The sequence below is a fragment of the Plectropomus leopardus genome, chromosome 13 (genome assembly GCF_026936395.1).
Source record: "Plectropomus leopardus strain MGB_pleo_1.0 chromosome 13, ASM2693639v1, whole genome shotgun sequence".
Lineage (NCBI taxonomy): Eukaryota > Metazoa > Chordata > Actinopteri > Perciformes > Serranidae > Plectropomus > Plectropomus leopardus.
Window position 1 is genome coordinate 9,065,871 of NC_142188.1, and position 24,768 is coordinate 9,090,638.

Here is a 24,768-nt window from a genome sequence, read left to right on the forward strand (position 1 = left end):
ACATAGTTTGATGAAAGACGTGATTAAATACACGAATCAGATTACAGACCAACAATCTGTTTTAAATATTGTAACTTAATAACCTGCATTATTGTACTCAAGTTAAACATCAGACAGCGCTTAAAAAACGTCGCCATAGAAACAGTTACTGCAACACACAGTAAGCTAGGTGAGTTAGCGGTCTTAACGCTGACGGATCGGAGGAGCTGAAGTCGTGCTCTGTCTGCTCAACTTTCGGTCACCAAATAAGGACAGAATTAAAATCCTAGAGATAATCATTTCTGAGTGGACTGACAGGTTATTAGGTCTCAGTGCAGGCACTCAAACACAGTTAATATGGACGTGACGGTGAAAAGGAGGTGATGTTCTCTGGTTGTTGTTTTTGTGTAGTGACAGTGAAAAAAATGAGGTTGGAATGAGCAACATAATAATATGCTTGTTTGTGAATTCATAAATGTTGGACCATAATGAGGAGTGTCTGCTGGAGAGCTATCACAGGATCTTGAGATAATTGGCACATTTTAATTGGGGAAGGAGCGTTACATTATTAAACTGAGGCGCTCCTCAGCGCTCTGCTGTGTCACTGATGCCCTAAGACCATTAACACCTAATGACAGCTGACAAAAAGGACTGACTCATGGCCTGTGATCAAAACTAAGGCATGTAGTGTCACCAGATGAGAAGTTTGAGTTGGTCGCTTTTAACTGGATTAATTTCAGTTGTTCCGTCTGCTCATATATGTGCATAAATTAGACTTTATGGTGTTTGAACTGAAAGTTTGTCTCTTTTTGAGCAGTTTTCTTTTGCAACATGGAAGAAAACAGCTTGTTTATTCGTTGCACAGTTATAACATTACATAGCTTACGTTTATGTGTTTCAATAAGGTGAAAAAATAACTTTACAGGACGTTTAAATGTTAAAATATTGCATGTATTTCCTCATAAGATCTATGTAAAAAATATCCGGCTGATACACACGTTATATCTCCAGCTGCATCTGATTGAAAATATCTTTTATGGCGCAGCCACAGCTTTGAATCAGGTCCAAATGTTCACACACACACACACACACACACACACACACACACATTGATTAAATGGAGCCTCAGGGTCCTGCACTTGCCGTTATTCATTCTAATAATGCATCATTGTTGTGTGTGTTTGTGTGTGCCTGTGTGTGCTTAAATGTGTCACGTTTCATGATGTGTGTGTGTGTGTTTGTTATTGCAATTGTGTAAAATGCTGTGAAAGCATTAAACGGCGTTGTGCGTCACACAGTGAGCAGCACAGTGTATGTCGGCTCTCGGGGGCTGCCGGGTAGCACTCACAGTACAGGGTAATATGAAATGCTGTGGTAATGATTTAAAAATAGAGGCCTGTTGGTTGGCCACGAGCACTGAGTTGTATTTGCAGGTCCAGCATTTTGACTCCTTTCTAGTCTTTCAACGCTTCAGCATCCTAAACGCTGACAAGTTCAAGTGGCCGGGGCAGACGCAGTCAGAGGTCAGCAGGAGGGAAAAACTACAAGCTCTTGGGATTTGAAAGACAGGGCTGCTGTTATTTGAGCTTTTCAGTTTTATCAAGGAAAAATGTCACCAAAAAGAGAGCCACACTGTTGCTTTTAGAGGCAACTTTTTCATTATGATGATGGCTGTGAAATCTGAAGTTAGCCGATTAACCCTTTGAAATCTGGACAAATTGGTTTGATTTCATTCAAAAACATGGGGAGAAATCAATGCAGCTTAACAATACATGGCCCAAAATAAGCAAGAAATTCATAAAAACTTGAAAGAAAATACCCTGAGAATAAGAAAAGGAAATACAATAATTAGATTAAATATAATGTAGTTTACAGGACAGTTTTCCTTATGTTTATAAGCATTTTTTTAGTTGTATCCCCTCCCTTAAAAATAAAAAAAATCAAGTCATTTCAGGTTATTTTAATTTCTTGCAATTTGGGAGACATTTCTTGCCAAGTTGCTTTTTGCCTTTTACGTTTTTGTAATGTTTTTGAAAGAAACCAAAGAAAATTGCATAGATTTCAAAGGGTTAAATAGCTTCTGAAATGTGTCTAAATGCAACACAAATACAACACTGATGTCAATCCAGGTTTGAGAGGGTTAATTTGCATCAACATTTTTATACTTTACACTGTTAGTTGAAAAAAATGAATGGTTTGAGCTCAGGGAAATAGTGTTGTGCATTTTTACTCTCCTCTTTTGTTTTATAATTCTGTAAACCAAATGATCTGTTGATTTAAGGTGCCCTGTGGAATTTTCTTCTTAGAAAAAGTTATGTTTACTTTCAGTGTTACTCGCCAAAACTCACTGGGTGTGCATCCTTGAGGTCTAACAAACAATTAATGTATTTCCTTCCTCATAAAACATTTGCAAAGGTGATTATTCTTAAACATTTGAAACCTGGATTAAGGCATACATAGCAGTCATCTTCTCCTCTGCCTTTGCTGACGCGCTGCTGCATATCTTTTGCATATCTTGGCATGTCAGTCAGTGGCATAGAGTGAAACCATTGGCAGGAAAGTGTGTCACATCTCCTATGTGCAGGAGTTTGAGACAAACAAAAAAGGAACTCAGTCATATAAAAACAGCTCCAGAGCGATGCCATAGGTCAAAGAACAAGAAATCGATAATCGATAATAACAATAATTGTTTGTTACAACCATAGAATATATCCCTCAATGCAACATAAAATGGTTTGTGCAGTTAATATTTATTTTCTTGAGAGCTAACAATCATGTATTGTGTAGGCAGACAAATGTGGGGGATTTTGGCCATCTGGCACTTTACAGTAGAGTTCCCAATATAGTAGATGAGTAGTAAATGCAGAGTTAGTGCACAATGTGTCACTGCCAGCGTTGTTCATTTGTTTGGTGGTGTAAAAAGTGAACCTTGTCTCTAAGCGTGATCAGTGTTTACCAAAGGGCAACCTGCCAGTAAATTAAAGTAAAAATATGGGGGCTGTGATCATCTTAATGAATTAAAATGTCACATGGTCCAACAGTGTGGCTGTTAAATGCGTTTTTAATAGTATTTGGACAGTCTGGCACAGATGATTAAATGGTAACTTTGCTTTTTTTTCAACCAGGACCCTATATTCTGTTGTTTTTGTGTCTAAGTGAATAATGGAAACAGCGTTTTTTGAAAGTGGTCCAGTGTTGAGCCAGACCACTGCAGCCAACAGCAGTGAAACAGGTTGCAATGTAATCCCTGCGGCTGTTGCGCACAGTCATTTGTTTTTGTCACTGACAGACTCAGGATGTTCTTCTATGTGTCTGACAACACAACTTTTTTTTATTTTTTAGCATGGAAAATAAACAACACATTAATTCACAACAATATTCCCACCTCCACCCACACTCCTCATCCTTGAAGGCACCGCTATCACATTATAAAAGGCCTTAGAGAATCTACAGAAGAAAATAAATAAATTACTAGGCAAAAAAGGAGACTAAAAAAAATAAATGGTTAAAAAAAAGGAAAAAGGGAAACTTGATGAAAAGTAAAAAAAAATCTTTTTTTAATAATAAAGTTGTATTAGACATACAGGGCCTACAGCACTGTGGTTGTGCATACAAGATCTTTCACTTTGTCGATAAGGTAAGCCCAGACACAGACGGTTGATTGTTTGACATTTTGCATTTTTGCTACTGACAAATCCATATATTTTTTATCCAATAAGGGATTGTAGCCAATGATTTGGAGAGAGAGAGAGAAAGAGGAGGCTGCTGTCAGGCCAACAAAAAAAAAAGAGTTAAATCCTTTTTGTTCAACTAGAAATCATATGGAATCAGGTGAGTTTGGCGACAGCGATTCTGTTTAAGATTAAACAAAAAGGATTTTACTGCTCTTATAATAAAAAAAAAGAAAAAAACAAGGACTTTCAGTGGACGCACATTAATGTTGCTCAATCAGATTACATTGTAGCCTGTTTTGCTGCTGCCGACTGCAGCGGCCTCGCTCAATACTGGACCAGAATCAAAACAGTTGTTCCCCTTAGTCACCTAGGCACAAAAAAATAGGAAAATAGAGTTCAGGTTGAAAATACCAAGTGTTCCTTCAAGCGATGTATCAGGCTTTGTCTACAAAATAGTTTTTTTTGTAGATTATCTTGTAACATCTGTCTCCTTATTGGTAACATATCCCATTAAAAGAGATTTAGACATTATGCTGTCAGGCTTACTGTATACTGCATTTGCCCACTGAGACAATTAGTCATTTAGACAATTAGTTGATTCAAAAATTAGTAATCCATTTTCAAAAATGTACTTTTCAATCCCAAATCCCAAACATCCAGTTGTTCACAAATCTTTAAAATGTGAGAATGTTGTGCTTTTCTCAGCTTTATATAACAGTGCATAAAATATTTCATGATTTTTAACAACAACAAAAAAAAAAAACAACTTTGCTGGCCTCACCTTGGACTCCAGGCCATTTTATAGACCTAATGGTAATCAGTTAACTGACAAAAGAATCAGCAATAGTGAAAATAATTGCAGGTTGCAGCCCTCCACTTCACAGTACAGCTTCTAACTTTATATTGACTGTGAGGTTCTAGTATACATTTCGCCTATGATAAGGTTATAGATTCACTGGCTGCGAACCGACATGAAAGCTGTGACCATCCACTTCCAGGATCATCTTCCTCTGTGTTCCTGCAACAACTCAGTGACTCCAATTTGTTCCAAATTGCTTTGAGGCAATCCATGGCAAGGGTAAATGAGAGCGGGTAAGCAATCGCCCCACGTTATTAAAGCGGGAGCCGAAACATCTTGCTGCTGCTACAGACCTTAACGACTGACATGAATAACTTTGATGGCTGTTTTCCCCAACAGGTTTCCAAATAGGGAGGGGAAGATCATTAACGAGGAGCGGCTGTCAAAGTTGTTCTTGGCAATCTTAAAGCGCCGCCACCTCGAGACCGACTGAGCCTCATAGTCATTGTGTTATTTCAGTTTGTTATGACTGATAACCCAAAACAACAACACATGATTCACTTCATGTTGCTGCAAAAGAGCTGACGAATTTAGCCCTTTAACAGTCACACTAAGAAATGCCTTTGCAAAGATATATACAATATAGACCATAAAATATTTTAACAAAATGCATCTGTTTTTTAAGAAAAAAACATTTTCCCAGTATAATGCATGCAGAATTCTGAAAATAAAAGTGTCTTTATGCAATAAACAAAGAAAATAAATAAACAAAAATTATTAGACACAAATAAAAATTAATCTAGCAAAAAAAAATCTGTAAATAAAATATATGGTAAAAAAGGAATTGGCAACATTATATAATAAAAATCTGAAAGTTAAAGTTACTTCATAAAATAAATAAACAAAAAAATAAATAAATACAAATAATAATGAGTCTAGTGACAAAATCTGTTTCAAATGCATGGTAGAATTTTTTTGTAATTTAATACAATAAAAATAATAGAATTACAGCATATTTAAAATACTGCAATGCATTATATAAAAAACATCTTTACATAATAATTTTTTCCCAAGTTTGTAGTAAAGCCATTTGCAAAAAATGTCAGCCACGAGGTTACAATGCCTGTTAAAGGGTTAATGAATGCTTCCAGTGCATACTTGCTCACACTGCACATGCATTAGAGACGCATAAAGTTTTCTTTTTTATTTGAAGTCTTTATTGAACTATAATTTTCTCATGTGTTTATTCACCGCTTACTACTGATAAAGTGTCTACTCTCTCACTTGTGCTTCATTTTTGTTTTTCTTCTTTTTCATCCGTTCTGTTTGCATGCCCCTCCCCCTCCACTTCCTCTTCTGCCTGTATTCATGCATGGGACGTGATGGGAAGAATTGGAACCACCGAGCTGTCACTCAAGTAGGCTTCAGTTTGATTAGAATATCATTATGAACAGTTTTGTGTGTTATTTAAGTGCAGAACAAACGTGCACACTTGAAGTTACATAAACTCTCCATCAGGCACATTTCCTGCGACATTTATTCTTGCACCGACACTTCAGCTGCGGTGAATGATGAGAGTACGACAGCAGACGCATCGGTGCATGAAATAGATGTTACAGATTTAGATTTTTGCTGCTTGTTTTTTTTTCTGCCAAAGCTTTTCTTTGCCAGGAGATTACATCTATCACATTATGTTCTACAGGACAATTTGAAAATGAACAACGACGTCATTAAAGCTGCATGAGATCTGTTCAGTCCTCATGTCAGCAGGAACAAACATGTCATTTGTGACAAATTGACTGCAAAAACATTAAAATTTCAAAATAAAAGTCATCCTGGCATTGAAAATATGCTTAAATAGACCGAGTTTTGAGTATAAGTGTGCTGTGCATTGTAAGATCCACCTCTTTCTTTAAGTTACCTCTGACAGCATTTTTTCTTTATTTGCCTAACTTTGCCAAATTGGGAGTCAGAAGTTGAAATGTTTGACTTTTAATTATGATGTTTTAAAGTTCCAGTGTGATGGATTTAAGGGGGTATAAAGGCAGAAATTAAATATAATAAAAAATGTTTAGAATAAGCCATTTATATCCCCGTTGGGAGCGGGTCCTCGTCCATAGGGATCATGTTTTTGCACCGCCATGTTTCTACAGGAGCCCAGAACAGACAAACCAATCATTGGCTCTAGATCGCGTTTTTATGTTGGCCACCATATTTATAATTCTCTCCAAGACCAACAGCATCAGAAAAACACATTTAAAAAAAATATGACACTGCTTTATTTATTGTTTTACCAGTTTAAATTACCGGGTCCGTTTGTTTTGGAGGGGAGGTGACCTCTGCGCATAATTGTCTCCCAGCAAAAAAACATGCCAGAGTTGGAGAAATACTATTACTGCTATTTTCAGTGTTTTGTACCAGTTTAAATCACACAGTCTGATTGTTTTGGAGCAGAAGAGACCTGCAGATAATTCGGCACTGGGTTAAAAAACCTCCTGAACAATGAACACTGGAGGAATTCTTCTGGTTTCAGCTGGTTGCAATCTGCAGCCCTCACTGCAAGACACCACTAAATTTCCCTTAATTTTACACGCTCAACCTTTAATATTTGACTTTGTAGAAACGTGAGCTTATGGGCTATAAAATAGTTGTCACAAAGTCCTTGCAAACTGGCAAGTTTAAAAATACTGCACACTGCTCATTTGTCACAGCTGAATGAATTTTACCTGATAAAAGGTCTGATTACTGAAACGCAAATAAAGTACAAGTAAGAATACACAAACTGACAGTGTGCAGGATTTCCTGGTTCCTTAATAAACCTAAAAGTATGAGTTTGCTAATGATATCGAATAGATTAACTGCTTCTCTGTGTTTTATGACTGTTGAAAGTTACTTTATTTTCAAATAAGTATATCTCCTGTTCATAATTAGAAGTATTTGAAAACTGCGACACCTACTTCCACAGCGTTGATTGATAATAAATTAGAGCTGCGTAGGAGAAAAAGTCTTGCAAAAGAGGGTATTAAACTAATATTAGGGAAAATATTAGTTTGTGGGAGTTTACTGCCTTCTCAATTCTAAATAATTGCACTTTATATAAGAAATTAAACTACTTTTTTCACACAGTGATGACTCTAATCTTTAAAGGAATACTTTGACACAGAGGGAAATATGCTTATTTGCTTTCTTGCCGTGCCTGAGATGAGTGTGAGGTCTGTGTGAGTCAGGAATCAATTAGCTTGGTTTAGGAATAAAGAATTTAAGCAGGGGAAAATTTCAAAATCACTAATCGTTGTTTTTACATTTGTTTGTGTGCAAATTAAACCATCACAGTACATTGTGATAATGCAGCAGGTTTGCCCAGCACAAACACAGACATGACAGTCCTCTCACAATGTTCTTTTAATTCGATGACTGCTCACACACACTTAAATAAATACGTAACTGTTTGGCTCGGCTTCTCTGGCTCTCGTCATCCAGCTGCTCCAAATGTTCGGACACAGCTCGGCAAACAATATTTTCAGCCATACAGCAAACAAAATCCAAGCCGGTCTCTGGTGGGAGGAGCACCAGCTGTGCCCATCAGCTCACCTGACACCGCTCTCCTGAGCCGCCCCCACACCTCTTTGCTCCTGCAGCTGAACACCAATCATGCTCACCTCCAAAGTTAAACCATGAGGTTTAGAGGTGTCTCTATCTTTAAACTTTGAGAGCCAGGCTCGCTGCTCCCCCCTGCAGTCTTTATGCCAGACTGAAGACGATTTCACATCAGTTACACTTGACCCCAAAGTCCAGTTTGTTTGATTGTTTAGTTTGACTTTAAAAGGTGGTCCCGTGTATGGTTGGTGTGTACTCTCAGGTACCGTTTGCACTAATGTGCAAACCAGCTGTAGCAAAACAGGGAAGTGGACTGCTATTTAACGTGAGTAGAGTTTCAAAGGCATTTCTCAGTGCTGCCGATGCGCTGAAATCTGCATATGTGTGCAACATGCACTGATCTTATCCTCTGAACTACACTGTTATGGATAATTAGGTAGGGGGACAGACGAGAGGGTCATTCTTGACTTTGTGTTCAAAAAGTAAACCATAGTAAGCATAAAGTGAAGGCTGACTCCATTGCATGAGCTTGGGATCATGTAATTGACGCACTTTTTTCATTCTAGCAATAACAAATGCCGCTCAGATGGCCTGGATCAGAGCACACTGTGAACACTAGGCGGGTTTCCGTCACAGATTTGTGATAATTTTCAAAATGTCAATAAAACACATTAGTGAGATGACTGCGTTTCCATTGAGTGATGTTATGCAACTTCTTCTCTCGCGATAACTTTCCAAGAAGTAGGCGATGGATGTTCAAAGCATTAGCAGGTTTACTTCTGCTGAAGCCACCGCACTAACCGTCATTATTTCCAATCTAAGGTGATGTAGGTGTGTTTTGTGAGTGCTAATTAAAAGGCAATCCCCTTATACGTGGAAGGCATGTATAAAGGATTTCTGGGAGGTGATAGTCCACGAATTCACAGAGGAAATCGTGGATTCAAGTGGATGATCCGCTCAACTTTTTAAAAGTCATACGTTGCACTAACACCTGTTGTAGCTTCTGCTGCATCATGTCTGAGGGAGCCAGTTCCTACTGACAAGCACATAGCCACAGCATCATGTGACCTATAAAGCCAAAAAAGTGTTTCCATTGCAGTTTTGAGAAATGTAGCTTTTTCAAATCGCCTGAAATACGACCTCATGCGAACGTAAAAACTTTTTTTTGCGATAACTGGGAGTTTTTTCAGAAGTGTCATGTTTCCATTAGGTGTATTTTATATTCATAATTTCAAATTTGCGCAGTTTGAGGGTTAATGGAAACCTGCCCACTGTTTCCCGCACTGGGGCACGGTACACTGATCCGTGCTGAGTTCACTTGAAAAGATGATCTCGAGTGCAGTTCATTTGTACTTCGGTAAAGTTCACGTCAGTTGTAAACATAAACTGTCCCAAAACACATAAGTGAACTGCTGTTTAACCAGTTATGAAATACACTCAATTTTATTGATGCCTCTTTATTCAATGACATCGCAGCCTGTTGAGAACAGACCTAGATCCGACAGCAGGACCAGGAGCAGAGCTTTGACTCACTGCTCTGCGGGTCCCCCGCTGGTGACGGTCTCCAGGGCAGCGGTGGTTGCTGCACAGCAACTGTAGCACAACAAAAATGTCATGTAGGTGATGACGCAAGTGTGCTGTCATACGGAACAACTTTACTAATGTGAAATCAGAGCGGTGGGGCAGTGGCGAAGCGGACCAATCATACACAAACACGGTACAAATCAATCATACCTAATATGAAAACGCCCTAAGCTTACTGTCCTCTCACTCTAGTTCCGGCACGGAGATGAGCGTGATCTCCTCTAACCTGAAATGAACTCATTTGTTTCGGTCTCAGCAGGAAGGTGAATAATGTCCCCAGTTTGATTGCGGCCCAGTTAGCCTAATTCAGCGTAAAGAATGTGAGCAGGAGCATTCTTGCAAGTAACTCCCTGATTTTTTTTTATTTCTGTTTGTCACAAAATTAAACAAATGAAATAAATTGTGTTGTCTGATAAGCTTTAGAGATGCTGTAGGGTGTGTTTTAAAGTGTGGGCTTCATATTTTAAGTATGGACATCTCATCGAACTCTTTGCAAGAAAGCAAATATTTTTCCCAAGATGTCAAAGTATTCCTTTAATCAAATCTCTTTAACGTCTATTCAGTGGTGAACTTTTCTCCCAACTTGTGTTTGCGGAGTTTGCAGCACAACTTAAAAACACGACCGCACCGATAATTGAATTGTGTTGGAGCTCAGGTCTGTAAAGTGATTTCACAGAGGCTGAGGTGTCTGACAGACAGCGAGATCAGATCAAGTGACAGCGAGCACTGCAGTTGTACTCGCATTGCAGACCACAGCACATTAGCAGATCAATACCCCTGCCAACGGAGACACACACACACACACACACACATGCACGCACAGGGAATACCAGCAGCAAACTGATGGGACTGCAATTGTCTATTTGAGTGGGTGTTTCAATATAAGCTGAGCAGACATTTAGCTGTTGGTTATGTAACTGCAAGAAGTTTTACAATTTCATCACACTGCAAAGAAATGTTTTTAAATTCAGCTGAGTACATGTTAACACTTTGAATCTTGTGTTTTTTGTTTGTATATTCTGTGTTCGCTGTTATCATATATCACATTTACTGTTCATACACTTTCATATTGATTCTTTAAAGTGCTTTAATGCGTTTTTTATTTAATTTTTGACAAATAAGCCAGACCCTGAGCAAACACAGGAGTGCATCACTTTATCATACTTTATGTCCTCTGTGGGTCTCACTATTACTGCTTCTGTATGATAACAAATAGATCATTTGGAGTGACAGCAGAGTGAGGCCAATTATTGTTAATCAACTGTGAAGTAAATAAATGAGGGTTTTTAAGTTAGGACACATTACAAACAGCTAAAAAAACAACTACTACATATAATATGTTCTGTACAGTCTATCAGATCTTGTGTAGTATTTTTATACACAGAGCTATCAAAGTTAATTTGATCTACTGCACACTTTATTGATCCCAATGGGAAAATGCAGCGTAACAGCAGCCAAGTCACTCATAAATCATTCAACAGAGAGAACATAAAGACACAAAGACTTAAATAGGAAAAGATAAAATATGAATAACTAAATTTTTAACTTGGAACGTTACAAAAACAAAACTAGGACTATATTCAAAAATTATACAAAAATAATGCATCAGGCCTCATGCAGTGCTTTATAAACAATAACAAAGGCATAACATGGCATCAACAGTCATTTACTGTCCCTCTTATGTGGCGGCTGATCTCGTCCTCCACTCGGAGGATAAGGAGCTCTTGGACCTCTTAGCTTCACAAGTTTTGGACATTTTCTGCTGCTGTTATTCTTCTTTGAATTAGCCACTTACTGCTACCAGCTATGACCCCGTCCTGTTGGCTGTCCCATTTATACAGACAACGTTTCGGCACTTTTACTAACTCTGATGCCGGCTTAAAGGCGAGACCATCTTCCTTTTATACAAAACAGCGAGGCGGCAAAACTGCGTGTAATTCCCAACTTGAGGAGGCAGTGTAAAAGAAACTCTATTTTCTGCATCTGCAAGTGTCTGCTTTTATCCATGTGACGTAAATGTTGTCATCTTCTCAGTCACGTAGGCAGTAGGAAGACGGTAAGCTCACCCTCCAGTCACTTCTTTTATTGCTGTGGGCTGAGGTGAACCGTCAGTTGTACTGTGAATAGAACCACATGCACGTCCGCCAGACTGCAGCTTGTCTTGGATGTTCAATGTGAAAAAGTATGTCCGAGCCTTTAGATGCACGTAAGCCATACATACTTCACACTGAGCAAAATAAAAATTCATCCTTAGTTCTCATGAATTTTAAAATTACCTAAAGAGACCAAAACAGTTTTTTGGTACCTGGCTGTAAACATGTTTATTTTTGCTGTAAAGTTGGGCATTTTAACTTGGAGCTTTTCCTCATAGACCTTTTTACATGGGGGTGAATTGCTTTCAGAGTCAGCTTTAATTGGCCATTAGAGGAAGTGCAGTTTTTGGCACTACTGTGTTGGCTTCAGTTTGTCAGCCTCAGAGGTTGCTGCTTGGCTTATAGGAGAAGTTGTAAATTTTGAACAAGTACCATACATCAAATAAAACTTATAAAATGTCCTTGTAGCTGCGTACAAGAAGATTATAGTGTGTTATAAGATGTTTATGAAATGTTAATTTAGTGCTTATAAATTAGGGACACCAGCAGCACCATCTTTGTAATATTGATATTCCTTTATGTGTTGGGTCACGTTCAAATTTAATATAAAAAAACACAAAAACGTTTTGAATATCGTTCCTGATGTCTGCCTCTCTGTCTCTGTTTTAGGGAATCAGCAGTTTGTTCAGTTCACTGAAGGTGGTCCGGCTTCTGCGTCTGGGTCGAGTAGCCCGCAAACTGGATCACTATATCGAGTACGGGGCGGCTGTACTGGTCCTGCTGGTGTGTGTTTTTGGACTGGCTGCTCACTGGCTGGCCTGTATTTGGTAAGTTTATTATTACTTTCCACTTTTTATCATTCATCAAACAAATTCCACATATTCCCACCATGTTCTCCTACTATTAGATATGTACAGAACAGATAGTGAATTATATATGTTACATACAAATCAGGATGTCTAATGACTCTTCTTGTGAATATAAATTGCATAACATATTCTCACAGAGTGCTGCCATCACTGTGATACAATAATAGCAGCGCCAATTAATATAATGAGGCCATTGATTAAGCTAATTAATGCATTAATTAGCAGTTTATTTTTTGTCAACATGCTTGTTTTCAGGCATCAAAACTGTATGCTTTTTTTGTACCTTAAAGCCAGAAAGAGTTGAAGTGGTTTCAAGAGAATTCGTTTTTCTTCATTAATATGTAAATTTATGACGCACAGGCCTCCAAAGTCTAATCAGATCATCTACTCTACAGGGGGGCAAGTGTGGTGGAAGCACTGACTTTCCATCATGTGTTGTGCTTGATTTATTATGTTTACGAGTTTGTCTAAACACAAACACACACACGCACACAGAAGCAGATGCCATCATGACAACTTTATGTCCTGCATACATAAAAACAGGGAAAATGTGTTCGACAGTTGATGAACACCAGTTTTTACTTTGCAGATGAGCTTTTATGTTTATATTGTGACGCACTTTCAGCCATAAAAACTAACCACTTGCACATACTCGCACATTTCCATGTCAAGACAAACACTTGGGCCATCTCGTAATGAATCAAGATTACAAGACATCTTCAAGTAAAATATTCATAACCACAACATTGCGTCCGTCTGTAAGCGGGATTTTATGCACGTTTATTCTCGTGGTTCTCAGGCTGGGAGTCGGGGTGCCATGAGAGGCTCTCATAAACATTATTTATTGGCTCAGACAGATTAATGAATGAAGAGTAAGTTGAATAAATGAAGCTGGTGCTGCTCCAAAACCTCAGACACAGATACCAATAAAAATAGCTCCTGTATCATTTCCCTCAAGGTGGTGTCTCTGGTTGCCATGGTCACACACCAAGCGGTGGTGTAGAGTTGACAAAAATTAAGGGTAGTAGATAAGAAAATCGAAGTTCTGTTACACAAAATCTCAGCGTTCTGTTACACTCAGACTGTATTTATTTATTTATTTATTTCAGATTTTCTCAGTTTTATTCTTTTTTTTCTTGTGAAATAAAGTCCAGTTTTGCCTCCTCAGGCCTCTAAAACTGATTCAAATGAAAGTGTCTGATGTGAAAGTGCTTCAGGTGGGTGCTAAACAACAGCACAGTAAAGCTGGACTAGGCGAGACACAGTCTCATGATTACATGTTTTTAGGTTTTTTGTTGTATTTATTGTCTTAAATGGTTATTTTACTATAGTATGGTTAATTTGTTTTGGGGTATTTTTCAATGCTTTAATTTTTGTGTCCAAATCATGTGATACCCTGCTGTCCACTGTATATTGTTTGCCTTGTGGCCAATGTATTATGTATTGAATGTCACGTAGCCGAGTTTAGCACCTTTTTTTTGCCAGACAAAAATACAAATTTCTTTCGTGCCAGTAAAGTTTATCCTATCTTAACTGATTATTTGTTTTCCGACCATCATTGCGTCTCCACCCTCCAGGTTCAGCATCGGTGATTACGAGGTCATCGACGAAGAAACCAACATCGTGCGCATGGACAGCTGGCTCTACATCCTGGCAGAGACGGTGGGCACACCGTACCGCTTCAACGCCAGCGGTTCAGGGAAGTGGGAGGGCGGGCCGAACAAAGACTCCGTCTACATCACTTCGCTGTACTTCACAATGACCAGCCTGACGAGCATCGGCTTCGGCAACATCGCCCCCACGACAGACGGAGAGAAAATCTTTGCAGTGGCCATGATGATGATTGGATGTGAGTGAAGGCGTTTTATCTTTCATCCGGTGTAGCAGATACATGATACATGAGACGTTAAATATGCTCTTTAAAGCCACAACCCACTGAGGTAGGTGAATAAATGAATTATGAATTGAGCCATCGAAGTTCAGAAAATAGAACTTTACAGATGATTAGCTAAGCAATTTTTCTAACCCTCTTGTAACCCTGAACACACTCTCAGGTTGAATACAGTTCAGGGCATAGGTCTGTGCTCACAGCAGTGCTTTCACTGCATAATATGTACTGTGCAGTAAAGTCCTTGAACACAGTCACACATGAAAACCATTTTTCAGGCACATGCAGTTTTTTAGGCAGTTTTAATTTTCAAATGTTTTTTTTAAATTCTATTTTCACCTGCAATGATAAAAACACCACTTTGATTGGAAATTAGAAATGTCATGTTTACATACTGAAACTACAGTATGTGTTCAGTAATGATGTGTGTTGAATACACATATTATTAGATTTTACAAGTGACTTTTTTAGTATTTAATGAGGGAAATGTGAATGTGGCTTCATTTTAATGTGAAAACGTGTTGCATATTTACAGGGAAACTTCGCCGACTTTTAAGCAGCTTTGTACTGTAATAATGTGGGTATGTGTGGAGGCTAAACTCCCTTCATCTAACAAGTGTCTAGATCAGATCACTGTTACTGCTGTTGCTCGAACTACCACAAACACAAACAATATATATGTATATAAGCTGATTAAGAGAAAGACCCGCCCCTCTCGCGCTCAAACTCAAAAAATTCAAGCAGCTTTGCAGCTTGTGTGCGTGTGTGCCTTTTTTAAATCATTCTGTGTCCCCTCTCTGCATTCTGATGATTTGGGGGTCCATGATCACAGCACAGGCGGATCTTGTTTTAAGAGGAGCAGCTGCCACAGAGGCTGTGAATGCAAACTTTTAGTTTAACTTTGACTGCACCCGGCGTTTTGCTGCTCCGTCTTCATCTATATGAGCTCTGCACTCTTATGTTGAGGTGCAATGTATAACCGAACTCTATGTATATGCCAGTAGCGTTTCTAATGAACGGTCCAGCTCCACAAGTAAAAAATCTATTCATGGCAGCAGATGTTTTCAGAAAAATGTTTTTGAGATCGTTTGTTAGCAGCCGACTGCTATTGTGTCAAACGGACAAGTTTGCATTACGTCACTAACCAGCGGGAACATTTATTGGTCTGGTGCTTCACAGTGCGTACTGACAGTATGTTTTTTACTTGAGTAAAAGCGAATGCCACACTCCTTTTCCTCTGTTTTCTCTGGTCATGTAGCCCCAATTTCAAAAGTATTTTTCTACTGCAAACACAGCCTAGTTTAAAAAAAAAAGACCATCTTTCCGACAGTGAAATTCTTCTTTAAATCTCATTCAGTTTACATCAATATATGTGACAGTCAAACAATGTAAAATTAAGAAAGCTGTAATGAGTTTCAAATTGTTTTCCAAAATTAGCATCCACCACTTTCTTTTTCAGCACCATCTACTCTGCTGTCAACTCCAGTCTGTCCACTTTAATACAGTGACATGACATATACAGTACAGCAGGAGCTCTGTTATTCTTGTCTACATTAGACTTATTACCTCCATCGTCTGTGTGATATCGTGCTGCGTTATGGAGATTTTCTGGAGCGTGATGCATCACTCACTCGAGTTTCTGAAGTGCCTCCAAAAAATAAAACACAATTATAGGAGTGAAAAAGGCAGCTACTGCTCAGAGGATGGCATTCAGTGGAGCATTTTTAACAAATTTGTGGCCTATCCCTTTGAAACCTAAAGAAACTGGTGCAATTTCTTTCAATAACATGATAAAAAAAGGCAATGAGCAACTTGGAAAGAAATTATCCACAAATTACTAGAAATTAGTATGTATTACACATGTTTTTAAAAAGATACGGAAAATATTCTAGGGGGAAAAAACACCAAAAAAGCCATAGCTTTTCCCCTCTATAAAGGAAAAACTATATTTTTAATTATCATATTTACCTATTCAAAACTGTTTGATTTGAATATTTTTTCCCTAGGTCATTTGCTAGTTGTTGTTTTTTTAGCTTTATTTACTTATTTATTTGGTGGGTTTTTCTTTTTTTTTTTGGTTGTTTGTTTTCTTGTACTTGTACTCTACTAATTTCTTGCTTATTTTAGGGGCCCTTTTTTTGCTAATTCTTGCTCTTCTTGAGTTTTTGAAAGAAATCAGGCCAATTTGCTCAGATTTCAAAGGGTTATTGGCTGTTTTTGAGACTCTTGATGGATATATTTTGCTAAAATGAAACATGGGAGTCATAAATCTGAAGAAATCAGCCATTAAATACATTAATATATATATATATGTTAATAATAATAATATAATATTTTGATAAAAGGGGTAAAAATGACATTTAGAGTATGAAAAAAATCACCTATTGTGGTCTACCAACATACAGAAATGGCCAGTTTTGCAGTAGATAAAAACAATGACTGGATTATAATACAGCTAAGAAACCTGCCCCCACTAAATAACAAAACACGCTCTCTGTTAGGAAAGAGGCAAATACAAGGCAGCCTTGCCTTTTTTCCACACCTCAATATTAAACATTTATAAGGTATCTTCTGCTTGTGTGGCTCACAATACAGCGTACAGCTCGGTACCATTATCTGTGACTGCACACACACAGAGAGCAACACCTCCAAGCAATAACTGACCGCCGGATCAATTTTGCACAGTGCTCCCTCCGATCCCGCTGCAATCACTCCATTGTACTTTCTTTCAGCCACAATCTCAGCCCGCAGACAAGAGGATTATTGCCCCCCCCTACATTTTGGCTGCTCAGGTTTATGAATACACTCTCGGAGGAGCTGGCAAAACTCATCTGCAGACTTGTCTCTGTCTAAATCTTTCATTGTGAGATACAAATCTAAATGTCTAAATATCTAAAAAAACAGACAGCCTCAGGAGGATTCAGTTGTAGATGCAATCTACTGTAGTCCATGGCTGTTCTCTATGAAATATGGATGCTCTGATACTGTTCTATTTTTACCACCAGCACTGGATCGGTGCTGGCAGTAGAAGATCACAGTGTGACGAGCGATGTGGGGGGGGGGCACAATACATATGTCCTGTTTCTATAGCAACTGTTGGCCTGGGGGTTGAGTTTCTGACAACTGTCTTTTAACTACCCTCAAACAAGCCAGCTGTTGGATGGCGAGCAACGCTGCGGCGAAGTTGTGTTCGTCAGCAAATAAAAAGCGATGTTGGGGACACGATGAAGCAGGGCTCTGCAGGGACCGATTGAGTTTCCTTTGTTAGAGCATTTTCTGCTTATCTGTGAAGTGAGCGTTGCCATCTGTGCTCGAGCTCGAGTAGCAGCCATCCAAAAACTTTGACAACTTCAAACAGAGATGATTGTCGTATCATCTGAGATTTAATTGGCTCAGACCTTTTTTTTTTAAAAAAAAAAGATCTTACTTGGTCTAATAAAGGGATAGCTCAGATTTTTTTTAAAATGGGGCTGTACGTGGTACTCATCTGTAGTCAGTGCATTACCTACAATAATAATAATAATAATAATAATAATAATGATAATATAATAACAACAACTTTATTTGAATCGCACCTTTAAAAACAGAGTTTACAAAGTGCTTTGGCAAACCAAGCAAAGCAGAATTTAAAAGGTTTTCCTGAAGTAGTAAATTAAATATAGAAGTCGAACAATAATGACGAACAAGGACCAGACAAAAATGAAGGTAGAATTAAGAGATCAGAGGCAAAAATATATTAGAAGGAAGGCACATGATGATGAGAAATAGAAATTAAAACGATTCAAAAGAAAAAAAGAAGAAACCCTTTCCAATAAAAGTATATACAATAAAAAGAGTAAAAGCTGTAAACACAACAACAACAACAACAACAACAATAATAATAATAATAGTAACAGTAATGATAATAAGCAAGATCACGACAGAGTGAAAAACATTAATTAAAGATGAATTAAAATACGTGCATTTTAAGAAGATATTTACCTTCACTTTAATATTTTGTTTATCATGGACATCACTGTTTTTTCTCAGTGGACTCTGGCTTTGAGGCACACACAAGTACAGACAAAAGAAATAAGCTGATGTTCAGAGTTTGACAAGGTTGAATAAAAAGTAAAAAATGCAGCAAACCAAATAAGGATAATTATACTGTGAACATTTTACTCTTTGTTACTGATTGTTTTATGGGAAAACTGCCGGATGTGAAATGTGGAAGACAGAAGAAGAAAAAACGAAAATAAATAAATGAAAATAACAATGACAGATTATTTTAGGAGGAACATTTTTTAGGTGGCCCCATCCACAGCAATACACTACTTAGCTTCCGTAGCAGTGCTCCTGCTGCTTCTCCAAACTATCCTTTTAACTTCTTGATTTTGATGCCTTCACATGTGTTTCCAACAAGAGCTTATTCTTTGTGTGTAGGTGATAAAAAATATCACATCGTGCTGCAAGGCTTGATATCGTGGCTGTGCAAGTGAGCGATGGTGATGAAAGGATGAAAGTTGCGGTTATCCTTGCCCTTGAGGAGTTTTGAACGCTTTTTAATTAGCATTATTCCCTGTGCAGTTTTTCAACACTTTGATTGTGGCGCTGCGAAATAAACAAACAAACACACACACACACACAAACGCATGCACAGGTTACTGTCATCATCTGAGGATAATTGAAATGTGTGGCTGGCATGTTTCCTCTCCGTCCCTTCGAGCAGGGCTAATTAGGGCTCCACTGCCAAGAGAACACTACACACACACAGAGCAGACATCTGATAGCTTTGATCCACACACACACACACTCACACGCGCCAGCTGTTGCACCAGTTCAACTACCCAACCACCTCAAGGATGCACCGCCATAGTCTTTCTCTTTCTTCTATCCCAAGATATGATAAGAGAAATATCCTAATTTGGAGCGATGTAACTGGGAATGGATGCACGCGCTCAATATGAGGCTGTAGTTTTTCCCTTTCGGCGAGCATTTGGTGGATTGTATTTGGAGATGATGAGGAGTAGTACCTGTTAATTTCCCATATGACTGATTAAAGTGTTCAAAACATAAAACAATACTGAGTCTGGAGGCGCACCTTAGGTCTGATATATCATGTGATGTAGTATATATTAAGGCCACCAGTGTTGTGAAATTTTTATGTCCTCATAAATGACATTTTTGGAGATTAGTCCATTAAAACCAGATTTGGAAATTCATTTTGTCTTTAAAAGCCCAACAATGGGCTTTTTATGTCCTCGTAAACCAGATATTTGAGATTTTTATGTCCTTGTTAATCAGGTTTTGGAGGAATTCACGCCCTCTTAAACATAATTTTATAGATTTTTTTTTCTCATAAGTCACAATCTAGAGGTTTTTATTTCCGTTAAAGTCAGGTTTGGAGATTTATTTTGCTTTTTGAAATCCGACAAAAGCATTTTTTAATGTTTTCATTATGTCTTCATCAGGTATTTGAGATTTTCATGTCCCTGTAAACCAGGTATTGGAGGTATTTATGTCTTCATAAACCCTATTTTGGAGATTTTTAAGCTAAACTTGGTGATTTTTCTGTAGATCTACATTACATTTTGGAGATTTTTATATCTTCACAAACCTCATTTTGGAGATTTTTATGTCAGTTAACGCCAGATTTGAGGAATTATTTTGTCTTTTGAAACCCCCAAATTAAATTTTTATGTCCACGTAAACCAAGTATTAAAGGTATTTATGTTCTCATGAATGACAGTTTTTTATGTCCATGTGTCTTCATCCATTATTTTGGGATTATTTTGTCCTTATAAAGCTGGATTTGGAGATATGTTTAAACCCAGCACTGGAATTTTTTCACCAGATAAACCAGGTACATGCAACTTTTTTTTAATGTCCTTGTAAAGGTTCAGCGTTCTGAAACACACATATCTATTTTCATATGTAAAGGGGTATAGGGGGTGTTGATCAAAATACTGAATAGCGAGAACAAATGTCATGACCAGACTAGTCAGATCTATAAATGGCTTAGCAACGCTGTGATTTTCATCCCTTTCCTCATGAAGTGAAATCAGTAGAAGCAGCTAAAAACTTGGTATCAATATTAAACTTCTCCTTTTTCTTCTCTGCATTTCCCCAGCCCTTCTGTACGCCACCATCTTTGGTAACGTGACAACAATCTTCCAGCAGATGTACGCTAACACCAATCGTTACCATGAGATGATTAACAGCGTGCGGGACTTCCTCAAGCTCTACCAGGTGCCCAAAGGCTTGAGTGAAAGAGTTATGGACTACATTGCCTCCACCTGGTCCATGTCTCGGGGAATAGACACTGAAAAGGTATGACTGCGTCATCTTTAACCCTCAGGGCCCACTTTAATATCACACACACACACCCCTGCACTTTTCAAAATTAAGTTTTAAAAAATATTACACATTAATATTATTTACTCCTTTCATTGAGATAATTTTTAACAAACATTGGTCCTAATCATAAATATCAAATATTCATAAATTTTTGGAATGTTTTTTGTCATGATTTCACTATGTTTGTAGATGAAAAAAACCCCACAAAATTGAATTATTTTCAATATACTAAATGCAATGGTGCATTTTTTGCACTTAACAGTATGCATTTAACAATTTTGTTAACACAGTATATTTTAGATTTATTTTAGGAGCTGAGCTGGAAATTCTAAGATCAAACAAAATACACAATCCTGCCAAAATGTACGCCATATCCATGAACACAGCCAAAATGATCAAGAAACGAAAGAATGAAAAGCGCGTAAGAACAGTGCCTGAGGGTTAGTGCAACCACTACCCTCATTATAGAAAGCATGATAACCTATTTTAACATTATGATTGTTAAAATGTATGCAAATGTAGTATGATTTGTGTAATATAAACAGTACATAAATACAGTTACATATTGTGTGTCATTGAATTCACATATTTTGTTATTGGCTGAAGAACCAAAAAAACAACAACAAAACCATGCCATTGATGCTCCCTGAACACCACTATATAAAAAGGTAATTTTTCATTGTTTATTTATTCTGTAAAAACTGTCAGGTTATTCTGTGGCAAAAAATTTGGCATCCTATTATCTAAAGCAGATGGTAGATAGTTACCACCAGCCATCCTACTGAATTGAGATGATGCTGAAATGATTTGAGTGTGTGGAAATTAAGCATTTAAAGCTGGCAGCGGATAGATTGAACCAGTGCCGCGCTGACTGATTCGAAGCCAGAAAGCATTCATATCGCTGCGAGCCATTTAAATCCACCTGTCCAAAATCCAATCATGGAAAAAGTTTTATTATTTCACCAGAAAACAAAACTAGAAACATAACTTATAATAAGGGCAGGGATTTTGTCAATCTGTATTTAAACAAACTGGGATTTTTATTATGTCCTCTTTGGACTGCATCTATGTTTTATTTATCCGTCTGGCTTCAGGCCACCTTAAAGGGTCTAAAAATGGCATATAATCCCTCTCTGCTTGACATTCATCTTCAAAGAGATTTGTTTTAAAGGCAGAGCCCTGCAACGGCCTGGCATCCTGTTGATTAGGTGTACTTTAACAACATACTGCCGCTCAGTGACACACAGCAGAGAGGCGGCTGCACATGTGATCTCCTCATGCAACTCCACCTTAAAACAAAACTCATACTGGGCACATTCAGTCCCAACCAACAGGGAAGTCAGCTAGTAGTGAAGTTTATCCCAAAGCTCTCTCAGAAAGAGAGCTCCATCTGTTATCTGTCGTATAAAAACCAAATGTTTTGTCCTGACAGTTGAATCATTTTTTTGAGAACAATAACAACTTCAGAACAACTTGGAGGTAGATACTGTGGAAAACGAATTGGAAACTTTAGAGTACATTTGTTTAATGAGCTTTCAAAATCACACAAGATATAACAAGTGCCTACTGTGTTTTTAGGCTGGATTTGATCAACCATAAATAATAGCAGATAATTAGTACTCAACTAAATATTTCAGCTCCTGGTATGTACTTGAAAAACATGTCCAAAGACAATTTCACAGCCAGACCTTAACATGACATAATAGCTTTTTTAACCCTAAGGAACTGTTTTGTGCATTTTACTCACTTTTTATTCTTAATTTTCATGCATATGGCATACATTTTGTGTATTTTTGTGTGATCTTAAAATTTCCAGCTCAGCTACTACAATAGTCTAAAACACATTGTTTAAACAAAAGTTACATTCATGCTGTTCAGTGCAAAAAATGTACAAAAATTTTTTATCCCTCAGCCATCAAAACATAAAAACAAGCTTTGTATTATTTCTGCGTGTCATTCTGGGCTTTTGGTAAATTTTTCCTATTTTCCACCTGATGACGTCATTTTTTTTTTTTTTTTTACCATATATGGTCTATGGAGAAAATACATACTATTTCTATTAGGTGCAATGTCACAATCAAGGTTGCTGCAAGTCACGGACATATCCCAGGCCGTGATGAACCAAAAAAACAAAGAAAAATCTACTTTGCACATAGTATATTGAACATAATTCCCTTTTTGTGGCATGTACATCACACATTTTGAAAAACAACAAGCTATGGTTGTCGCTGTCCAATATGTAGCCTGCCACTTATCTCAGTCACATCATGGCAACAGTTATTGCCTCTACAGTTGTCTAATGTGACATCGTGGAGTCGGATCAACCGAAGACTGTCCAATAGCTCAGGTTTAATATCATTATCATCTAAAGAAAAACAATTCAAAATACAGCTGTTTTCTCTGCTCTTGTTTCTTTCCAGGTGTTGCAGATTTGTCCGAAGGACATGAGAGCCGATATTTGTGTTCATCTCAACCGAAAGGTTTTTAAAGAGCACCCAGCTTTCCGTCTGGCCAGCGATGGGTGTCTCAGAGCGCTGGCCATGGAGTTTCAGACCATCCACTGCGCCCCTGGCGACCTGATCTACCACGCTGGTGAAAGTGTGGACAGCCTCTGTTTTGTGGTGTCGGGTTCACTGGAGGTCATTCAGGATGACGAGGTGGTGGCCATTCTAGGTGAGTTTACGTTTTCCACAGTTCCTGATGCATGTCTTTGCATCAACCTACACTGAGCATTTTGACATAATTAATAATGGAATTCACCACTTATGTTTATTTAATGAAAGAGGCGGTCAAGGCTTCCCATTCCCCCAACTGTCAACGGACCTGCCCCAGATCTGCTCAAGTTTTCAGATTTTCTTCAGCTGTAAAAGAAAGTGACAGAGAGGCAAAGATCTAAGATGCAGATGTGCTGCTGCAGTATTTTGCTGCTGTCTTAATTTGTTATCTTAGAAATACATCAACGCTAAAACGGCAGTGATGATAGTAGAAAAACATTTCAGTCAAGCTGGCCTCCAGCACGGCTCTAACAGAATGGTTTTGCATCATAGTATTTTTTTATCTTAAAATCCTCCCCTTTTTTGCTTTTCAAACCGTTTTGCACTGAAGTGAAAAGTGATATTTGGGGATCTTTTCTGCTGGGTCATGCACTCAAGATTTGGAGAAGATTTTGTTTGTCACAGAATCCTTTCAGACACATTTGAATACGGCCTGAATATTCAATATATTGACACACAGACCAGAGAGCTGTGGCAGTAAATTGAGACCCTGAGTGTAATTTGGAAGCTGTCCCACTCTGGAAAGTACTCTGAACTATAGTAACCCAAACCTTACCCATATTAATAAGGCAAAAACTACCAACTGATAACTGTTTTCTGATTTTTATTTTGCAACTTGCTGTGATCTAACAATAGAGGTTATAGTAACAATAAAGAAAGAAAGAAAAAGTTAATTAAAAAGGAAATTACCATAACATTATTTTGAATATATAATGATGATAATTACAAAACTATATATATATATATATATATATATATATATATATATATATATATATATATATATATATATATATATATATATAAATTATTATTCTCTTTATTCTTTTTATTAGAATTTTCTGATATTTCTCTCTTTTTCTTTGTTTTCTTTTCTTGGTTATTTTTCTTTTCCCTTTTACTTTTTTTTTTGCCAAGTTGCTCATTGCCTTTTTTTCCATGTTTCTGAAATCAAACCAATTTGCTCTGGTTTCAAAGGTGTAAATGTTTGTGGAGGGCGTTTGAACGCAGCAAAAGAAAAGTTATGTTGATCCATGTTTCAAAGGGTTAATCCCAGTAAAGAATTTCCTTCTTAAAACTTAATTTCAATTTGCCAAATAATTGATTACATGAATAATGGATGGCATGCTCTGGCAGGTCCTGTGATGCCATCTTGGCCGTTGTTTTTGTCAATA

General features: G+C 37.7%; 1 protein-coding gene across 5 annotated transcripts in view; it reads left to right on the forward strand.

Moving 5' to 3' along the window:
• The window catches only part of kcnh1a (potassium voltage-gated channel, subfamily H (eag-related), member 1a), a 55,559-nt gene that overhangs the window by 17,887 nt on the left and 12,904 nt on the right, over window positions 1-24,768 (forward strand). For 3 of the 5 annotated variants that reach the window (XM_088086180.1, XM_088086178.1, XM_088086179.1), the window contains 5 exons: window positions 5,843-5,869; window positions 12,396-12,553; window positions 14,173-14,444; window positions 20,593-20,792; window positions 23,240-23,492. In XM_088086180.1, the coding sequence (XP_087942306.1) occupies window positions 5,843-5,869; window positions 12,396-12,553; window positions 14,173-14,444; window positions 20,593-20,792; window positions 23,240-23,492 (910 nt within the window). The remainder of the gene's footprint in view (window positions 1-5,842; window positions 5,870-12,395; window positions 12,554-14,172; window positions 14,445-20,592; window positions 20,793-23,239; window positions 23,493-24,768) is intronic. The other 2 variants (XM_042501914.2, XM_088086182.1) reach the window with 1 other exon arrangement.